The sequence below is a fragment of the Nicotiana tabacum genome, chromosome 8, assembly GCF_000715075.1.
Source record: "Nicotiana tabacum cultivar K326 chromosome 8, ASM71507v2, whole genome shotgun sequence".
NCBI lineage: Eukaryota > Viridiplantae > Streptophyta > Magnoliopsida > Solanales > Solanaceae > Nicotiana > Nicotiana tabacum.
The window spans coordinates 128,283,788-128,305,904 of NC_134087.1; the positions used below are offsets into that span (position 1 = coordinate 128,283,788).

Below are 22,117 nucleotides of genomic sequence, written 5' to 3' on the forward strand. Positions count from 1 at the left end.
CCCGGAACCAAAATGCTTTCGGGGAAAATACATCCAAGGTTACACGTAATAAGACGCAAATAGGAAAACTTGCGCAAAGTCCTTAAGCAAACGAAAGAAAATGCAAAGACTAAAAACTTACATAGATATTCGAACAGAAGTAAGAATCAAACAATACTTGAGCAAAAAGATATCTTTATTTACAAAAACATGCCAAAACGGCATAAGTACAAGAATTGAAAAAAGAAAAGAAAAGCTAAATTGCAGAATCTCCGGAACCAGGAGGAAGAGAAGTGTCCACGCCCCCGGGAGAAGTAGATGGATCTACTGATGGCTTGAAATTTTTATCATTCTGGCCTTCAGCATCATCGTCCTCCAATTCATCTTCAGTTTCCAAGAACCAGAAGGTCCATGAGCATCAGACTGCACTGGCGGTCCATTTTTAGCAGCTAACTCAAGCTCATGGGCCTTAGCAATTTCAGCATAAAAATCAATGATTCCAGATTTGACCTCTTCCAAGGTTTTTCTCCTCATGATGTACACAGCGTAAGTTTTCTCAACATTGAAGGAAGCCGCTCGGTGCTTAAGTTCTTCTTTGAATTGAGCTACCTCGGCAGAAAGGCTTTCCCGGGCGGACCTAACAGATCTGAGGCTAACATCAAGGTCACAAACAGTTGAACTAAAGAGCTTGTTATGCTCAATAGTTTTCCTATACTTCTCCTCCACTGGTCATGTTTCGCCCCCGCAGCAGCAAGCTCTTCAGTTTTGGAATTCAAGGTTTCCTTTAAATTATTTAATCTTTCAGTAAAGGTAGCCTCACGATTGGATGCAGCAAGAACGGTATTATGGACTTCAACCCATTTAGCTTTAGCCTCTTCAAACTGAACCTTCAACGGGGTGATCTCTTTGCTAAGGGTTCCACCTCCTACTCGCATTGCAGCAAACGAGCTTCCAATACAACGGCCTCCGTGGCCTTGGATTCCAGTTCTGAGAGGCAAGCGACACTTTACTACCGCTCTGCCAAAAGTTGATCCTGAGCAGAAGTAATTTCTTCCTTCTCACGAATCAACCTCTGAAGGCCCTCGGAAGCAAGAAAGTTGGCCTATAAAACAAGAAAGGTAAAACTCAGAATACGTTCATACAAAAATAGAAGAAATAATAAAGGAAGAAAGGAGCGTACCGTTGCAGCATTGTGCATGGCGTTGTTCAACAAACACTCTCCCAAGAGTGCCTGCATATTATCCCAATCTTTCTCTGAAGCCAAAGGCTTCAGATAATTAGCAAGCTCCACCAGCCGGGATAGCAAGTTGCATCCAGTATGGACAGAAAGAGTAACATTCCTCCTCCTTTGTGGATCTTCAAAATGAGCAACATAATTTTCCCCCATGTTCCTATGAACTGGGGAAGAGGAACACCTTCTTCATGGTCAGACGCGGCTGATGGAGATGATGTAGCAGTTGCTGGTGGAAGAGTGGATGAATATGGAAATGATGTAGCAACTGCTGGTGTTGGTTAAAATGGGAATGACGCTAATGGAGTTGAAGAATGAGAAGTAGCTGCATCAAATGCAGTACTAGTTGTTAGATTCTTGTCAACCAAAGATGGTAGGGACTCGGTACTCAGCCACACAATACCAAGCACATAAATTGGGGCTCGAAAATGGGACTTGGAATTTTTTACTAAATCAAACTCCTCCCAAAGCACCGAGGCGTCGTCCTCGGTTAGTGTAACTAACTCAACAGATTGAGAATTCTGTTGAGTTGATGATGAACATCTCCTTCTTTGTAGAGAAGACCTATCATCACTAGTTTCTCCATCATTGTCGATCATCACGGTGTCTATAACTGGCCCGGGAGGAGGGCTAATGATCACAACTTCCGGAGACAACTCGGGGGCAATAGTCTTCGCCCTCTTATTCTTTTCCCCAGCAATGGAGGATCGTCTTCTCTTTAGTTGTTTGTCCTCCGACCGGAGACTCCGTAAAGAAACATTTGTGCCCGTAGAAGGCCCTGAGACACCTGTTTGAAAAAGCGCCTCCTGAAGCAGCCTCGCTGCATCAGTAGGATTAGTCAATACGTCCTCCTCCGGGATAGCAATAAAACTCGCGAGTAGACCTAATTTCCTAGACAAGTCAGAAGGGATCAACCAAGTTCTTCACATGAAAAGTTGAAACAAGGTGAGTTTGAATTACCATGAGTTTTGGCCTTCCACCTGTATTTAGGGACAATTCTTTCCACAAACGAGTTTCAGGCATCGTGACGTCCAAGATCTTCTAAACCCACCGGTCCAAACCTTCAACTACCAGTGGGATCCATCGAGTTGCTAAAAATGCAAAGGGTGAAGGATCAATACAGCTATAGAAGAATGTTTAGTAAAAGGAAATATTAAACAAAGATCTTATGTGTGCGGTTCTAAGTGGCCGGAAAGGATGAAGTCGTTACCGGAATGATGTTGTTGGTGGCAACTGCAAAAAATCGTCCATCCACCCACGGTCGTTGTCATCATCCATGCTATATAACATAGCATGGTGGCCATGTTTGTAGAGGTTTATCATTCCCCCGCAGAAGATTTTGGGAGAGTAGAGATTCATCATATGAGCTAAGGTTAGCTCTTCTCTAGTCAACTATCACAAATGTCGAAGGCAAGCAAACGTCCTCCACACAGAAGGATTTACTTGTGCCAAACACACTTGGTAGTGGAGGAAAACCTCCGTAATAATGGAATCAAGCTCTCCGCTCAAAGAAAACGTACCCAAAGTAAAGGTATACGTGTAAATATATGTAAAACCCCTCTTGGTAGGGGCACTCTCTCCGATAGATCAGGAGCAATAATATTCAAATCATGGTAGTGGCAATCTTCCTTCACAATAGGAATGATAGAAGGATGGATGGAAGAAGGATACCTACTGACGTCCCATGTACGAGAGTTTGGAGTAGGAAATTTTTCTTTGAAGTTTTTTGTGGTAATAAGACTTTTAGGGATGATGGATCCCACTGTTGCAGGAACAGAGTCCTCGTCCTTGTTCTTGTTCTTTGAAGAACAGTTGCGCTTTGAGGAAGAAGCCATTGTATAGAAGAAGAAGAAGAAGAAGAAGAAGAAGAAGAAGAAGAAGAAGAAGAAGAAGAAGAAGAAGAAGAAGAAGAAGAAGAAGAAGAAGAAAGTTAGAGAAAGATGGAGAACAAAGATGCAAGTCAGAAAAGGGAAGCTTGGAAAATTATGGAATACAAGGGAGAAGGAAGATGCGTACAAGTAAAAAATTTGGCGGCTAAATTAATGACCATGATTACCTTGATAATCGGCAAAAGTTGTGCTGAATCATGGGATGACGCGTATTCGAGGCATTAAATGCGGATAGAAGTGCGCCTAATCAACTATCAGAAGCTTTCAGAGGAAATTATAGTAATTCCCGCCAAAAGAGTGTTTTTACCAACTTCCTGGTACAACAAAGTTATGTCATGGAAAAGCAAGGAGACTATCTGTATAGGATAAAATATGCTATGACATGTGGCCAACCAAAAGAAGGACACGTGGAACCCAAGATAGGGTTGGCCAGAGACCGAACACAGCTGTTCCGCTTGTCACCGGAAAGAATAACGTTCATAAAGGTGTGATAAATGCTCTGCACCTGGTAGCATTTAATGAAGAATATTCCATGGCATTAAGAGCAATGGTCCGTTACAGGGAATTTGGTATTTATGTTCACTGTTACATCTTCATTAATGACCCTCATAATTGACATTAAAGAAGGGCACGATCCTATGACATCATTCCTAGACATAGCTATAAATAGTGAGCCCAATTATCATTGTAAAGGATACGAATTTTCTGGCAAACTTACACTACATTCTATACAAAGCTTAATACAATCTTACTTTCTCTTTTTTTGATTTCTTTATCGTTGTGCCCCGAAACCTTGTTCCCAGAACTGTTGCTTCTGCCGCTTCGTCTATATTTCAAGGCTAAGTATTGCATAATTATTCAATTATTTTATTATTTCAGGATCAAATTAGGTCACTTGTCTAGAAACCACGTATATATTCAATTGTACCGTTTTACGGGTAAATAAGAACATACTTGAAAAATGTTGGTGACTTTGATGAGCATAATATAAGTGTTTGTGATCATGAATAGGAGAAAATACTTTTATCTATTTTAATATAAAAGAAACAAACACCTAAAAAGCAATAAAAGCTTTATTAATTTCAGAATAGTTCTATTCAGAACAAAAAGATTCATATACATATAGTTCTATCGAGAACAAGGAGATTTATGCCTTTGATTGAATAAATTCCACTTGCCAATGGCGATTCCTTGGTAAACCTTTTTGAAGGGAGATCTCACAGCAGTAAGGGTCCCACTAACAACAAGATGGCACATCTGCCTGAGCACCTTCCAACATAGCTAGAATAATCATAAGCAGAAAAATCAACAATACTTTCTTGGCAAAACTCATGCTTTCTTCCATTAAAAATATTTTCTTTTATTGTGATTGAATATTTAGAAGAGAGAGTGGGTATTTATATAGTATCATAGAGATAGAAAATAGAAAGAAATAAAATGTACTTGTTGCTGAATTTTTTTATATGTTTTGTACATTAGCTGTATTGATTTTTTTATATCATCAGAGTTAAATTGATCTACAACAATGAATAACTTTTTACAACAAGACTGATATGATAGCCGAATAAATAAAGTGACCACCTATTAAAGTGAGTTATATTGCATTGATAGCCAGTGTTACATTTCTTTAAGACTCAGTTGGTATAACTATTCTAAGGTAAATAGAACCAATTAGTGATGGAAACAAATTAATAACGATTATCCGGCTGAATAAAATTAGAAGAGTAAAAGAATCTAATATTTCGTAAATTTTAGAGTTTTCAAAGAATTAAAGTTTCTACTTCCGGATTTTACTTTACAAAAATACTTTCTATAATTTTAATGTCCAACTGATCAGCTTGTGCCCATCTCGATTAATTTACTGGGTAGCACTATCCTCCATTAGCATTGGAACAAACAAATAAAATGATTTTACTCACCAAAGTTTAAGCTTGACTGTTAAGCCAACCCCTTGGGGTCTATGTCAGAAAATAAAAGACTCATGTATTAGCTGCAGGATGTGATTCCAATAGGCATAGTGTATCATATACACAAATAAATAATAAACCTCTCAAGCTAAAATATCAGCTATAAGAATTTTTATCTAGAAAAAGAATCTCTAAACCAGAAAATTAAGAATATTGAGATGGACCTAAGCCTCTCATAATTGGACTCAAATTATGGTGGAAGCTGGAAACACCCGAAAAACCATTGATGAGAATTATATATATATGGTTGAGCAATATGATAGATCAAGGAAATTCACATCGTCTGGACTGGAAAAACTCATAATCGAGGTGCTTGTTTACAAGTGTTTCTGTACCACTCTTTCTCACAACTCGTGACATAAGAGCTGCAGTCTACTCTAATGTTTTTAGTCGATCTCGTAGAACTGAACAAGGATCTGAATCCAAGGTCACTTCTTTCAGGTGGTCTGCAGAGTGCCTAATTGGCTGAAACCAGCATTCACCCTAGTTTCACCATTCATAAAAAAAATACAATATCATCGTTGTGTATTTCATATCCACATGCGTGAATGACAACATGCTAGTGGACAAGTGTTGGAATTAGAAAGGCATTGAAATAAGAGTTAGGTATTATAGTATCTATATAAATACTATTAATTGTGACTTAAATGCAATCAAAGGCAAAACTCAATGACTTGGCCGCATGTAGTGCTAAGTATACTGAGGCTGGGTTAACTATATACATAGTTCATAGTCTAATGTTGCAGTTGCTCGATCTAAGTGAGAAAACGCTTAGTTTTCAATTGACCGCATTTAGCAAAATATGTTTCTTTCTTAGAAGACCTTTAAAGACTTATCGTGCCAGATTTCAATAAGAAGAATCCCCATAGCTGTGCAAATTGTGCTGGTGCTTTGTTATAAATATATTTTTAATAAGTATCATTCTAAGCATAATGTTTTTATTCGTTATTATGTCAGGAAAGGGATCAATTTTCATTAGCAAACTACTTCAGCATGTTTTGTGAAACTTTGTCGTTAAGTTAAAGAAAGCAGTGTAAATGCACATGTAGTACATCGACAATTTTTATTATGTATAGACATAGCCACTATCTGCAGTAACATGTAAAAGACCCATTGACTATCTCGGAATATATATATATATATGTTATATAAGAAGCTTTGATATCAAACCTGAGCATTGTAGCTCTGGAGGCCCACAACTGGAGAAACTATGCAGGCACCCAAATGACGGGCTTCAAGTGTATGGCCTCTGCCAACATAATGGCCAAGCGAAAGATAAGTCAAGTATATGCTGCACTTTTTTCCCTTCGTTTAGTTTTTGTCCCAATTAGGTTTTGTTGGCAGGGTTTTTAACGAGGTAGCTATAGAAAGCATACTACGAAGACAGCTGCAGTAAGACCTTTAATTGCAAGGCAAACAAGCAAGGATCCACTCGGGGATGGTTAGATAACCTTTTGCTCTATAGCACATTCCCACTGGGAAATTAAGTTTGTTATTGAGCGAAGGTTACTCGATCGTTCACGAGCACAAACTACTAGAGGGTTGCTAGATAGTCTTTTGCTTGATAGCATAGCTTCTTGAGGGGAAGTAAAGTGTGTTACCAAGTTAAGGATTATCTAGCAATTCATTGGTGGAATCTTTGAAGATACAAGACTTCCAGTGTTCCAATTCTCACTCTTTGCATTCGAACACTGGGGGAATGGGGATGATATGAGGATACGGCAACAATGTCTGCCACGTCGACGGGAACGAAAAATCGGAAACATAATTGCATTATCGGGAATGGGGACTACGCGGTCAGCACCGTAGAAATAAGTTGTACGAGATAGCCACAAGTAATAGCAATTTCTTTTCAGCATTACAAATGCTTATGTACTTTTGAAAATAGAAGGAATTAAATAAAATCAAATCTTTTTGCTTTTATCTTGTTTCTTGTTTGAACGATGAATTAACTTTGTCATTTGAAAGTTAAACAAGTAAATGCTAGTGCCATAACGAATAGGAGACGTCCTCTTCAAGAGCACTGTAAACATAAGAGGGCCCTCTCTTATGAAAATCTTCACGTTAAAGGGTTGGTTTCAGAAGAATTTATGCCCGGAATCAAAATACCTTCGGAGAAAAATACACCCGAGGATGTATACGAAAGGACACAAAAAGCAAATTTGTGCAAATACTTATAGAAGCCTTCACGAAAAAGGGTTTATGCCCAGAACCAAAATGCTTTTGGGAAAAATACATCCAAGATTAACATAATAAGACGCAAAAAGGAAAACTTACGCAAAGTCCTTAAGCAAACGGAAGGAAATGAAAAGATTAAAAACTTGCATGGATATTCAAATGGAAGTAAGACTCAAACAATACTTGAGCGAAAAGATGTCTTTATTTACAGAAACATGTCAAAACGGCAAAAGTACAAGAATTGAAAAAAGAAAAGAAAAGTTAAACTGCAGAATCTCGGGAACCAGGAAGAAAAGTTCGCGCCCCGGGGAGAAGTAGATGGATCTATTGATGGCTCGACATTTTCACCATTTTGCATTTAGCATCATCGTCCTCAGATTCTTCTTCAGTTCCCGAGAACCAGAAGGACTAGGAGCATCAGGTTGCACTGGCAGTCCATTTTTAGCAGCTAACTCAAGCTCATGGGCCTTAGCAATTTTGGCATCAAAATCAACGATACCAGTTTTGACCTCTTCCAAGGTTTTTCTCCTTATGTTGTACATAGCGTAAGTTTTCTCAACAAGGAGGAAAGACGCTCAGCGCTTAAGTTCTTCTTTGAATTGAGCTACCTCGGCAGGAAGGCTTTACCGGGCGAACCTAATAAATCTGAGGCTAACATCAAGGTCACGGACAGTTGAACTAAAGAGCCTGTTATGCTCGATAGTTTTCCTATACTTCTCCTCCAACTGGGCATGTTTCTCCCCCACAGCAGCAAGCTCTTCAGTTTTGGAATTCAAGGTTTCCTCCAAATTATTTAATCTTTCAGTAAAGGCAGCCTCATGATTGGATGCAGCAAGAACGGTATTATGGACTTCAACCCATTTAGCTTTAGCCTCTTCAAACTGAACCTTCAACGGGGTGATCTCCTGGCTAAGGGTTTTTACCTCCTACTCGCTTTGCTGCAAACGAGCTTCCAATACAACGGCCTCAGTGGCCTTGGATTCCAGTTCTGAGAGGCGAACGACACTTTACTACCGCTCTGCTAAAAGCTGATCCTGAGCAGAAGTAATTTCTTCCTTTTCACGAATCAACCTCTGAAGGCCCTCGAAAGCAAGAATGTTGGCCTACAAAACAAAAAAGGTAAAACTCATATTAGTTCATACAAAAATAGAAGAAATAACAAAGGAAGAAATGAGCGTATCGCTGCGGCATTGTGCATGGCGTTGTTCATTAAATACTCTCCCAAGAGTGCCTGAATCTTTTACCGATCTTTCTCTGAGGCCAAAAGGTTTATATAATTTGCAAGCTTCACCGGCCAGAAAGCAAGTTGCATTCAGTAGAGACCAGAAGAGTAACATTCCTCCTCCTTTGTGGATCTTCAAAAGGGGCAGCATAATTTTCCCCCAAGATCCTATGAACTGGGGACTGGGGAAGAGGAACACCTTCTTCATGGTCAGATGCCGCCGGTGGAGATGATGTAGCAGTTTCTGGTGGAAGAGTGGATGAAGATGGAAATGATATAGCAACTGCTGGTGTTGGTGAAGATGGGAATAAAGCTGATGGAGTTGAAGAATGAGAAGTAGCTGCATCAAATATAGTACTGGTTGTTGAATGCTCACCAACCAAAGATGGTAGGGACTCCGTACTCAGCCCCACAATACCGGGCACAACAATTGGGGTTCGAAAATGGGAGTTGGCATTTTCTACTAAATCAAACTCCCCCCAAAGTGTCGATGCATCGTCCTCTGTTGGTGTAACTAACTCAACAGATTGAGCATTCTGTTGAATTGATGATGAACGTCGCCTTGTGTGTAGAGAATCCCCATCATCACTAGGTTCTCCATTATCGGAGATCATCACAGTGTCTATGACTAGCCCAGGATGAGGGCTAGTGATCTCAACTTCCGAAGATGACTCGGGGGCAATAGTCTTCTCCCTCTTATTCTTTTCCCCGGCCGCGGATGAGCGCCTTCTCTTTGGTTGTTTGTCCTTCGACCAGGGACTCCGTAAAGAAATATTTGTGCCCGAAGCAGGCCCAGAGACACCTGTTCGAGTAAGCGCCTCCTGAAGCAGCCTCTTTGCGTCAGCAGAATCAGCCAAGACATCCTCCTTGAGGATAGAAACAGAGCTCGTGGGTAGACCTAATTTTGTAGACATGTCAGAAGGGATCAACCAAGTTCTTCACATGAAAAATTGAAACAAGGTGAGTTTGAATTACCATGATTTTTGGCCTTCCACCCTTATTAAGGGGCAAGTTCTTTCCACAAACGACTTTCGAGCGTTGTGACGTCCAAGATCTTCTGAACCCACCGGTCCAAACCTTCAACTACCGGCGGGATCCATCCAGTTGCTAAAACATGCGAAGGGTGAAGGATCAATATGACTATAGAAGAATATTTAGTAAAGGAAATATTAAACAAAGATATTACGAGTACGGTTCCAAGCGGCCGGAAAGGATGAAGTCATTGACAAAATGATACTATTGGTGGCAATTGCAACAAAGTTTCGTCCACCCACAGTTGTTATCATCGTCCATACTAGTCAAGGAAGATTAAAGATTCATCATATGAGCTAAGGTTAGTTCCTCTCTAGTTTCCTGGCACAAACGCCGAAGGCAAGCAACCGTCCTCCACACAGAAGGACTTACTTGTGCCAAACACACTTGGTAGCAAAGGCAAAACTCCGCAATCGCGGAGTCAAGCTCCCCGCTCAAAGAGAACACACCCAGAGTAAAGGTATACATGTAAAATATGTATACCCCCCCCCCCTCCTTTGGTAGGCTCACTCGCTCCGATGGATCAGGAGTAATAATATCCAAATCATGGCAGCGGCAATCTTTCTTCACAACAGGAATACTGGAAGGACGGATGGAAGAAGAGTACCTACTGACGGCTTATGTACGAGAGTTAGGAGTAGGAAATTTTTCTTCGAAGTCTTTTGTGGTAATAAGACTTCTAGGGATGATGGAGCCCATTGTTGAAGGAATAGAGTCCTCGGCCTTGTTCTTGTTCTTTGAAGAACTGTTGCGCTTTGAGGAAGGAGCCATTGTATGGAAGAAGGAGAAGGTTTCTTGTTTGAAGAAAGTTAATGAAAAGATGGAGAACAAAGATGCAAGTCAGATAAGGGAAGCTTGGAAAATTATGGGATACAAGGGAGAAGGATGATGCGTATAAGTAAAAAGTTTAGCGGCTAAATTCATGGTCATGATTACCTCGATAATCGGCAAAAGTTGTGATGAATCGTGGGATGACACGTGTTCGGGGCATTAAATACGGAGAGATATGCGTCTAATCAACCGTTAGAAGCTTTAAGAGGGAATTATAGTAATTCCTGCCAAAAGAGTATTTTTATCAACTTCCCGGTAACACAAAGTTATATCATCGGAAAGCAGCGGGACTATCTATATAGGGTAAAACATGCTATGACACGTGGCCATCCAAAAGAAGGACACATGGAACCCAAGATAGGGATGGTCGGAGACCGAACACAACTGTTCTACTTGTCACCGAAAAGAATAACGTTCATAAAGGTGTGATAAATGCTCTGTGGCAGGTAGCATTTAATGAAGAATATTCCATGGCACTAAGAGCGATTGTCCGTTACAGAGAATTTGGTATTTATGTTCATCGTTACATCTTCATCAATGATCCTCCAATTGACATTAAAGAAGGGCACGATCCTGGGACCTCCTTCCTTAGACACAACTATAAATAGTGAGCTCAGTTATCATTGTAAAGGATACGAATTTTCTAGACAATTTATACTACATTCTATACAAAGCTTAATACAATCTTACTTTCTCGTTTTTTGATTTCTTTATTGTTGTGCCCGGAAACCTTGTTCCCAGAACTGTTGCTTCTGCCTTTTCGTCTATATTTCAAAGCTAAGTATTGCATAATTTTTCGATTATTTTATTATTTCAGGATCAAATTAGTTCAGTTATCTAGAAACCACATATAAATTCAATTGTATCATTTTACGGGTAAACATGAACATACTTGAAAAATGTTGGTGACTTTGATGAGCATAATATAAGTGTTTGTGATCATGGATAGGAGAAAATACTTTTATCTATTTTAATATAAGAGAAACAAACACCTAAAAAGCAGTAAAAGCTTTATTAATTTCAGAATAGTTCTATTTTAGAACAAAAAGATTCATATCCATATAGTTCTATCGAGAACAAGGAGATTTATGTCTTTGAATGACTTTTTGAAGGAGGTCTCACAGCGGTAAGGGTCCCACTAACAACAAGATGACACATTTGCCTGAGCACCTTCCAACATAGCCAGAATAATCATAAGCAGAAAAATCAACATTATTTTCTTGGCAAAACTCATGCTTCCTTCCATTAGAAATATTTTCTTCTATTTTGATTAGTTAGAACAGAGAGGGGGTATTTATACATGCATGTGTCCATCAAAAAATCTCCATTCATTATTATATTTCCATTTTTCTAGTTATGTATAGATTTTAAATGATCATATTATAGATATTTATTATTTTTTTGGTGAGTATTTAGAAAGCATCATAGAGATAGAAAATAGAAAGAAATAAAATGTACTTGTGGCTGAATATTTTTATGAGATTTTTACATGCCTATACACTATATGAAACTATATTACCCTACCTACTCAAGTTTTACTATAATTACATATTATATACTCAATTACCATTTATGTATATTTTAAGGGAATTAATGATAATAATTAGTGTCCTAAAATCACTCTAACATATCTTCCACTCCCCCCACGTTTCTCTCTCCACATCCCACCCCTCCCCCTTCCCCCACGTATCTTGCACTCAGTCACGATTTTCTCTTCACAAAATTCAGAATCCTTCCATTAACACATATTTCCTCTCTTCTTCCATAAGCATTATAAATTTTTACTCTCTTCTTCAAAAAATCACCTCCATTAACGTCTGTGTTTAGCTTGATTTTCAATGAAGAAGAAAATAGCTTCAAAGAACAGCCCTAAAAAGGCAAAGGAGCCGATATTCCTACATTTGATTTGGGTGTTTTCTTGGAGAATTCAACCAAAAAAATTATTTGTTTGAATTGGGTGTTGTTGCAAAAAATTGAAAATTCTCTCTACGTCTCTCTCTATTTCTCAATCCTTAATTTCAGTAATGTAAAGCAAAGGAAAAGAGAGCAGCAATTCCACCATTGACAACCATTAAAAAGCTTTGAATTCGAATTTGGGTTTTGAAAAATCATTATTTGTTTGGATCGGGTGTTGTTGCAAACAATTGGGAATATGGTTTGGAGTTTATCTCTCAATTTTGAGGGTGTTTTGGTGAAGATTAGACTTGATTTTTGCTGAATTTCAAATTGAAACTCGATATGATATACATTATATTTACGAAATTGTAGTAAAATTATAGAAAAATTGTAGAAAAATTGTATCATGTTGTTTATAGATATATTTTTTTATTTAACTATTTTATGAAAGTTGAACAACATTGTATTAAAATTATATTTAAGTTGTATGATACTGTAGTTGTATATAACTGAGTAGAAATAATGTATGAAAATTGTAGATAAGTTATAGATAAGTTGTATGATATATAATTAGTTATATGAAATTTATTTTTACTATGTATAAATCATATACAAATATACAAAAGTCATATTGTATAAATTTTGTATGAAATTTATATTTAAGTTGTATATTACTGTAGTTGTATTTAACTGGGTAGAAATAATGTGTGAAAGTTGTAGATAAGTTGTAGATAAATTGTATAATATATAATTAGTTGTATAAAATTTATTTTTACTATGTATAAATCAGATACAAAATATACAAAAGACATATTGTATAAAATTTATTTTTAAGTGGTATGATATTGTCATTATATATTAGTGGGTAGAAATAATGTAGATAAGTTGTATATAACTGAGTAGAAATAATGTAAAATTACATGCCGCTATATGAATGCGCAACACAAAAAAGGTGCCATTTTTAATTCTCTCATTTAATATTCTTTTTTGTTTGTGGCTCAAAGTCTGTATAATTGTTAATCTAGAATGAAATAAAGAACAAAAACTGCCAATGATTACTTAATAAAATTTATTAGTTCTTATAGTTACACTAACTAAATATAAAATATCTTTTCAAGTTTTAAATAAAAATGAACTTAAAATTCATATCTTTTCAAGGACCAGCACCCTTGCTCTGATAATCAATTTTTTTCTCTCTTTATATTCTTCGATCTAATGTACCTGTCAATCATCGATTTTGAAATGCTTTTAATTAACTTAATATTCATATTGTTGAGTATTATAGTGAAATGGATCTGACTAGAGCGAACAGATTTAGATTGATGCTTTGGCGATTGGTTGATTAATCAATTTAATTGTTTTGGGTGACAGGTGGCTCGTACCTCGGCATTCACATTCAGACTTGTCTATGTTTACTAGCATGTTTGGCCAAGCTGCAAAAATTAGCTTATTTTGATTTTTTTTTTTGTTTAAAAGTGCTTTTTTCAAAAGTACTTTTAGTGAGAAGCAATTTGTATTTGGCTAATTAGTTGAAAAGCACTTCTAAGCAGCAATTAGTGTTTGGTCAAGCTTTAAAAGCTGCTTCTAAGTGTATTTTTCTCAAAAGTGTTTCTCAAAAAAGTGCTTTTGGAGAAAAACTACTTTTTTTTGTTTCTGCTTTTCCTCAAAAGCGCTTTTTTTCCTTCCAGAAACTTGGCCAAACACCTCAATTTTTTGCCAAAAGTGTTTTTGGCAAAAAAAAAAAATACTTATTAGCCAAAAATAAGCTTGGCCAAACAGGCTATACAACTGGTAGCAAAAAAGGATCATGGAAAACTGATCCCTTTGATGCACGAACAATTTTTTGTCAGGAAAAGCTGATCGCTTTACATAAATTTGTAAGTATTTGGACGGACGAGGGGAGAAAGAGAGAATACGCAGAGAAGAGGGGAGAGAGGAGAGAAAAAAGGAAAAGGGTGTAACTAAATTCCTTGATTGAAGGCACAAATAATCGATTTTGGAGCCTTTTAAGGTGGATTGTATATATTTTGTAAACAAAACTTGTTTAAGCCAGGTAATTAGCTAAACATGAATATTAAGGGTAATAAAGTTTCAATAGTGTATAGGAATGAAAAAAGGGAGAAATTCAAAAATAGTCAGATTTACAAGTGGTCATTCAAAAATAGTCATTGTTTCAAAAGTAATCGAAATTTAGCCACTTTTCATGTAAAGATAAATCTGAACAAAATCACTGTTCAAAATCCGGAAAAATACTCCAGCATAATATACTGGTCCAGCATAATATACTAGAGTTTGGAGCACCGGTGCTTCAGTCTCCTATATATTATACTAGAGCCAACAAAGTATACCGGTCCAGCATAATATGCTGGAGGTTCATATACATGTGCACCGAACTCCAGTATATTATACTAGACCGGTCTCTATTGCAGCAAAATAGTGACTATTTTTTATTGACTTGGCAAACGCTGGCTATTTTTTAATAACCAATCCGAAAACTGACTAGACCGTGCTATTTTAACATGAAAAAATCCTTTTTGTATAGGTTTTGTATATTGGCTGTATTGATTTTTATACCATCGAGTTAAATTGATCCACAACAACAGATAACTTTTTACAACAAAGACCGATATGGTAGCCGGATAAATAAAGTGACCACCTATTAAAGTCAGTTAAATTGCATTGATAGCCAGTGTTATATTTCTTTAAGACTCAGTCGGTATAACTATTCCAAGGTAAATAGAACCAATTAGTGATGGCAACAAATTAATAACGATTATCCGACTGAATAAAATTAGAAAAGTAAAAGAATCTAATATTTCATAAATTTTAGAGTTTTCAAAGAATTAAAGTTCCTACTTCCGGATTTTACTTTACAAAAATATTTTCTATAATTTTAATGTCCAACTGATCAGCTTGTGCCCATCTCGATTAGCTTGTGCCCATCTCGATTAATTCACTGGGTAGCACTATCCTCCATTAGCATTGGAACAAACAAATAAAATAATTTTGCTCACCAAAGTTTAAGCTTGACTGTTAAGCCACCCCCTTGGGGTCTATGTCAGAAAATAAAAGACTCATGTATTAGCTGCAGGATGTGATTCCAACAGGCATAGTGTATCATATACACAGATAAATAACAAATCTCTCAAGCTAAAATATCAGCTATCAGAATTTTTATCTAGAAAAAGAATCCTTATAACAAGAATCTCCAAACCAGAAAATTAAGAATATTGAGATGGACGTAAGCCTCACATAGTTGGACTCGGATTATGGTGGAAGCTGGAAACACCCGAAAAACCATTGATGAGAATTATATATATATGGTTGAGCAATATGATAGATCAAGGAAATTCACATCGTCTGGACTGGAAAAACTCATAATCTGGGTGCCTGTTTACAAGTGTTTCTGTACCACTCGTTCTCACAGCTCGTGACATAAGAGATGCAGTCTGCTCTAATGTTTTTAGTCGATCTCGTAGAGCTGAACAAGGATCTGAATCCAAGGTCACTTCTTTCAGGTGGTCTGCAGAGTGCCTTGGCTGAAACCAGCATTCACCCTAGTTTCACCATTCATAAAAAAAGAAAGAAATACAATATCATCGTTGTGTATTTCATATCTACATGCGTGAATGACAACATGCCAGTGGACAAGTGTTGGGAACCAGAAAGGCATTGAAATAAGAGTTTGGTATTATAGTATCTATATAAATACTATTAATTGTGACTTAAACGCAATCAAAGGCAAAACTCAATGACTTGGCCGCATGTAGTGCTGAGTATACTGAGGCTGAGTTAACTATATACATAGTTCATAGTCTAAAGTTGCAGTTGCTTGATCTAAGTGAGCAAACGCTTAGTTTTCAATTGACTGCATTTAGCAAAATATGTTTCTTTCTTAGAAGACCTTTAAAGACTTATCGTGCCAGATTTCAGTAAGAAGAATCCCCATAGCTGTGCAAATTGTGCTGGTGCTTTGTTATAAATATATTTCTAATAAGTATCATTCTAAGCATAATGTTTTTATTCGTTATTATGTCAGGAAAGGGATCAATTTTCATTAACAAACTACTTCAGCATGTTCTGTGAAACTTTGTCGTTAAGGTAAAGAAAGCAGTGTAAATGCACATTTAGTACATCGACAATTTTGATTATGTCTATACATGGCCACTATCTGCAGTAACATGTAAAAGACCCATTGACTATCTCTATATCTATCTATCTATCTATCTATCTATATATATATATATATATATAAGAAGCTTTGATATCAAACCTGAGCATTGTAGCTCTGGAGGCCCACAACTGGAGAACTATGCAGGCATCCAAATGACGGGCTTCAAGTGTATGGCCTCTGCCAACATAATGGCCAAGCGAATGATAAGTCAAGAAAGCAGCACGCAAGTTACCGTTTGGTATCTTATAAATGGGGTACCATGCAACAGAAAACCTGCAAATACAAAAGTACCATTAGATCTACATAGAATTTTCCTCTACATTTATACTTTCACATACTTCTTTCCCGTATTTCCTTTTTCCAAAAAGTACCACAATCGTGCATTGCGTGCGCTTCACACATTCAAAAACTAAATACAATCATACTAGAAGCCTTTTCCATACTAACCGCGAATAAGGGTGCAGGTCAGGTAAGCGAGTGGACTGTAGGACGGATGGATCTCCATAAACTCCAGAACTTCAAGGCAAATTACCAGCAAAAAGTTCCTGAATCCTAAAGCAGAGAGTAGGAGAAAGTCATCTTAGCAACGAATTGATGTGCCTGACACAAACAATATGACTATCATCCAAACGATGGGCTAATGTTGCATAGTAGGAGGACATGGACTAGTCATCATATTTTTCCGAAGTTACCAAGATTAGTGATAAATTATACTGAATATATGAAACATCATTTACCACTGATTATAGGAGGACATCTCCTATAAATATTTTAACTTTGACCTACTTGTATGCAAAATTTACAGTGAAAAATTGAACATTACTTATAATGCTAACGAATAACAGCACTAAATTGATAAGAGACAACATAAGTACCACATACTTTTCAAATAAAGGTTTACGATTTTGAGGCTGTTCACGTTCGAAATATTCAAACAGAAGCTCCACATTATCATCAGACAACTTAAATTCAACTGGTGGTTGATGCAAATCTGAACTGCTGCACTCTGGAGATGAACTGGAGTCGGAGACAACATTCCTTTTTTGCAAAGAGCTTGAGTCCTCAACACGAGGTTGAGGTACAAGTACAGAAAATATAGTGCGAAGGTCCACCATAGGTGAACCCTCAGATATTTTATTTATCCCAGAGTCCACCACATCTATCGACCCCGGAGTTCCATTATCTTTATAGCTTGTATGAGTCCTATGGTACTTGAAGAGCTGAACGCCTGAGAAAAGTGGAACAAAATATGCACTGAACTTAAGACGATCAATCCCACATTGTCTACAACTTCTATGATCCTCCGCTTTTACTTCTAAACCATAGCTCCCATGTTTCTCGTACCACTTCCACAAGTTCCCCAAAGAGACATTCGGTATCTCATGCCTGCATAGAGGTGCACCTTGACCACGGACACAAGCCTGACAAGTCCGGATATGTGGACACACAACTGGAGAGACAAAATAAAGAAGTTTCTCAAACTCAGCAACAGGATAGCCCTTACCCAACTCAATGGCTTCAGAGGCTAGTTGTGCCCTATGGGCCTCAGTCACTGCCCAACAAATGCTTTTGAAATCATTTTGAAGACTAGAAAATATACGGGCTTTATCTCCAGGAATCAACAACTTTGAAGAAACAGCATTCTTGTTGTGCTCCTCTGTAGTAGTACACGTGTTACAATTTCTCAACTTCTTAAACTGAGTAACACCCGGTAAAACTTTTATATTTTCTAAACTTTGAGCTGCATTTATTACCACGTTCAGAGAAGACGAACTAGGAGGTTGACATTTAGAAGCTAGTTGCTCAGTTGGGTTGTGGAAGTTCGCTGATCTACATAACAAGTTCAAACCATCCTCCACCATTTTATTATCTACACTGGAAACAGAAATTGGGACTGGGACATCTCCCCTTGCCTCCATGTTACAGGAACAAGGATTTGAATATGGTTGGGAAGAAACATAATGAACATTCTTTTTCTGATATCTAATCTTAAGATTACTAGTCTCAGTACGAGAATCTGCAGCACTTCCCAAGGTTTTTGCCCCAGCTATTCGGCCAGCTGCACCATTTGACTGCATAGTACAATTCAAACAAGCTCCATTGACAGGAGATCCTTTCCCATACTTACTTTCGTGATCCTGTAGGGAACCTGGACTCTTATTTCTACTCAGGTCCGTCAGAAATTTGATTTTTTCCTGATCTGTAAATGCTGATTTCGATGATAAAATAACATTAACAAAAATAGGAAGCTTTGTTTTCAAGGTATCATCATTTAACCCATTATGAACCTGCGAGAAGTCTGAGTTTTTCAAGTCACAGTTGCTTACACTAGCGTCCTTTTTCTGAATTCTTTGCCATATATGCTGATAGTTTTCCTTCCCAGAGTGATTATTCAGGTTTCCAGCACTGTTAGCTGCATAGATATTTGAATTAGTTGGCACTTTCCCGAAGGACTTATCACTCTTTTGTGGCATGTGTACGTTACTACAACCGTTTTTCCTCTCAGCACGGCTACACGATTCACTAACAGTGTTTGAGATTTCTCCAGTGGAAGAAATGTATCTTCTGGCTATAAGAAAGAATGTTAGTAGAACATGAGATATCGCTCAGTCGTTTACCATGAAGTAAATAACATATTAGCAGAACATTCTTTCCTTCAAGTCCAAGCTAGTCAGAGTGGTTGTCTCGCTCAATTGCAACTCTTGATCAGTGAATTTGTAATTAAAGTTGAGAGCTCCATTAGGCAATAAAATAATAAAGTGAAGCTTGTAAGAGAAGTTTCAGATAGAGAGAAAAACATGTCTAACGATAAACCACCAACAAAGATTTATTCCACCAATGATTGTGATCTCACAGATCAATTTCAGGAGAAACAAGGAACAACTAAAGTTAAAATGATACAGAAGAGGAAAACTGGACGAATTTTATGGTTTCATAGGTTACTTAATACTGAAACTAAACAATGCGATAGATGCTCAATATCGTGGTATCAGAGCTTAAGCTATTGCATTATCTTTGTAAGCAATTACCATAAAAATATTACTAGTTCAATAACAGTAAGTCATGCCAGCAGGAGCTGGAGACAGAATTATTGGAAGCTTGAACTGTATATTGGAGACAATTCAATCATTGAACAATACAATGAAAGAAAAGAAATTGGAGGATAGACTTTACAAGTGAATTTCCAACTTAACTTTTCAGGATAATGAATGAAAAATCAATACAAAAAGAGAAGAACCCAATGAACACTTTGTATACGGGTAAAAACTGGGGCTGACACACACCCCAATTTCCCGGTGGGTCAAACGAAGCAAGGACGTGACTACATGGGATCAGAATGGAAGCCGGGAATTTCTCGTACTAAGCCCCGAACGGAGTGCTCGCCGTCGGGCCTGATAAGACAACACTTCCCCGAACCCCGAACGAGCTCCGAGACCTCGGAAAGCATGGCAACGGTTGCACACGACTAACAAAGGGACGTGATATCCGCACCCCACTAGTTATCAAGGCGCAAATCTTGCCTGAAGTCGGCAGCGGATCAGTAATTGACGATAAAGGAGGATTTTTACCTTTTTTTAGAATTGTACTAGGGATGAAACTCTCCTACTATATAAAGGGAAAGTTTTTTCTTTAATAAGATATGGCAACACGCATATCAAGGCAATACATACTTGTTTCTTTGCTTCCTAGCTATTGAAAGTTCTTATTTTAATTGTTGTTCTTCATATATATATTTGGCTTCAAATTAATGGTCCGGTCGAGGACAAAACTATTGTTCAGCTTAAATCCGAGTCCGGCTTTAACGTCACAATTGGTTTGGTTATTCATTTTATCTTTAACTCATTTATCTAACATTCTTGATTATTTATGTTGAATCTATCCACACATCCTTAAAACCGCATATAAATTCAATTGTTATCTGTTTTAAGGGTTAACACACTTCCTTACTGCAGAGAGTAAAAACAGAACACCAACAAATATATGCAAAACATTCAAGTCAGCTTTAATCACTACCTTTGGATAATTACAATTAAACAATCACATTCAGTAAACAAAAACAACCAAAAAAGAGAAAGGCAAAAAGAAATACTGCAAATGTAAGTAGCTTTAATCCAACCACGCAGCGGCGGATGTAGCCTTAGTGCTAAAAGCGACAAAATTTCAAAAAATACTAGATTATAAACCCGTAATTTAAAAAGTATAATGAGTTCAGTGCAAAGAATTTTAAAGTTAAAATCCTGAATCTTACCACAAACATTATAACCCATAATGAACTATATATTCTACTACTATTTATAAGCCCATAACCAAAATTACATAAAAAAGAGCAATAAAAGAACAAAGTAAGTCAAGATTCTATACTTGAGGAGCTGAATTGGTGTGATTTTGTAAGTCAAGGAACAATCCTTTCAATTTTTGTAACCTCTCATGATTAAGGGTAACAAACGATAGAATAATTAAGCACATAGAGAAAAAAGCAACGAACTAGTCCACTTCTTCTTAATTAATTAACTTCTTGCTTTTCTGTTTTTGGGCCTTTACATATTTTTTGTTCAATAAACGACACAAACGCACGTACATACTAAGATTTGAGTACGAATAGAAGTTACAAAATCAAACCACCATAAATTTCAAGAATTATGCATGCAAAAACACGTGTTTAATTAACAAAGTAGTAGTTAGTACCTCTCTGTTTCGTTTTATTTTTTTTTTCCTGGGTATTTTTGCTCCCCACTAGGGCTGGGTCGGCGGGGGAAGGGAGGAGGAGACAGACGACAGGACTGAAACTTTGGTCTGTGTGTGTCAAACGTTTGTTCGTAATGTACGATGACAGGACTTGAGGAATATGGAGTTTGTATTTGTACTTTGCCAGTGTCCTAAAGAAGTAGCCAATGCTTCTTTTTGTAATTACGTTAACTTCCTCTCTACTTTGTCTTTATCACAAGGACTTTCTTTATTTTGAAAATTGAAAATTTGTTGCAAAAAGTTTTTCAGTTTTTGACAAAATTATTCTCAACCAAACGCCAAAGTAAAAAAATTAAGAAAAAATTGAAAACCTTTTCTTTCTTATAAGATGAGTATTGTGGTAAAATTGTTTACCTTGACATGTTTTTACCCTAAAATCGGACAACAATTGAATTTATACGCGGTTTTAAGGACATGTGTTATAATTTAGTACAAATTAAGAAGAATAAATTAATATTGATATTAACGATGAAAGAAATAATGCAAATCACACGAATTGAACAGCCTTGGCCCTCGAGTTCAGTCACCCTTGAACCAAATATGTTTCAACTTGCTTATGAACAGAATAACAAGATAATGAAAGCTAGAAAATGACAGTATGTTGTTTAGTATTGCATGAATATGATATGGTTTACAAATTATCATATCCCTCTTTATATAGTAGGGGAGTCCTACTCTAGATGCAATTCTATATGAGGTAAGAAATCTCATGATTGGCTAATTAATCGACCTCTTCTTGATACGTGTCGGGAGTCATGCCGTGATCCTCGCCCGATTGTGGATGTTTCGACTTTCCGTTATTTGGCTCAGTAAGCTTCTTTCGGTCTCTATCTTGTTCGGTCTCGATCTCAATCTTGATCGGTCTCAGGGCCACGAGCTCGGCAACCTAAGTTTGCATCATGGTTCGATATAACGATATAACTCGAGGATGAACCTCGGCCCATCATGTTCCAGTCTCGATCAGTCATATAA

At 37.2% G+C, this 22,117-nt stretch overlaps 1 protein-coding gene across 1 annotated transcript; it reads right to left on the reverse strand.

Annotated features, from left to right (window-relative positions):
* Positions 1 to 15,019: 15,019 nt before the first annotated feature.
* On the reverse strand, positions 15,020 to 21,292 carry LOC107781458 (uncharacterized). The gene is made up of 5 exons (XM_016602157.2): positions 21,086 to 21,292; positions 17,282 to 18,968; positions 16,847 to 16,951; positions 16,499 to 16,672; positions 15,020 to 15,782 (listed from the first exon to the last, which is right to left on the reverse strand). Exons 2-3 carry the CDS (start codon positions 18,871 to 18,873, stop codon positions 16,918 to 16,920), a joined length of 1,626 nt encoding a protein of 541 aa, XP_016457643.2. The 5' UTR covers positions 18,874 to 18,968; positions 21,086 to 21,292; the 3' UTR covers positions 15,020 to 15,782; positions 16,499 to 16,672; positions 16,847 to 16,917.
* Between the last annotated feature and the right edge of the window lie 825 nt (positions 21,293 to 22,117).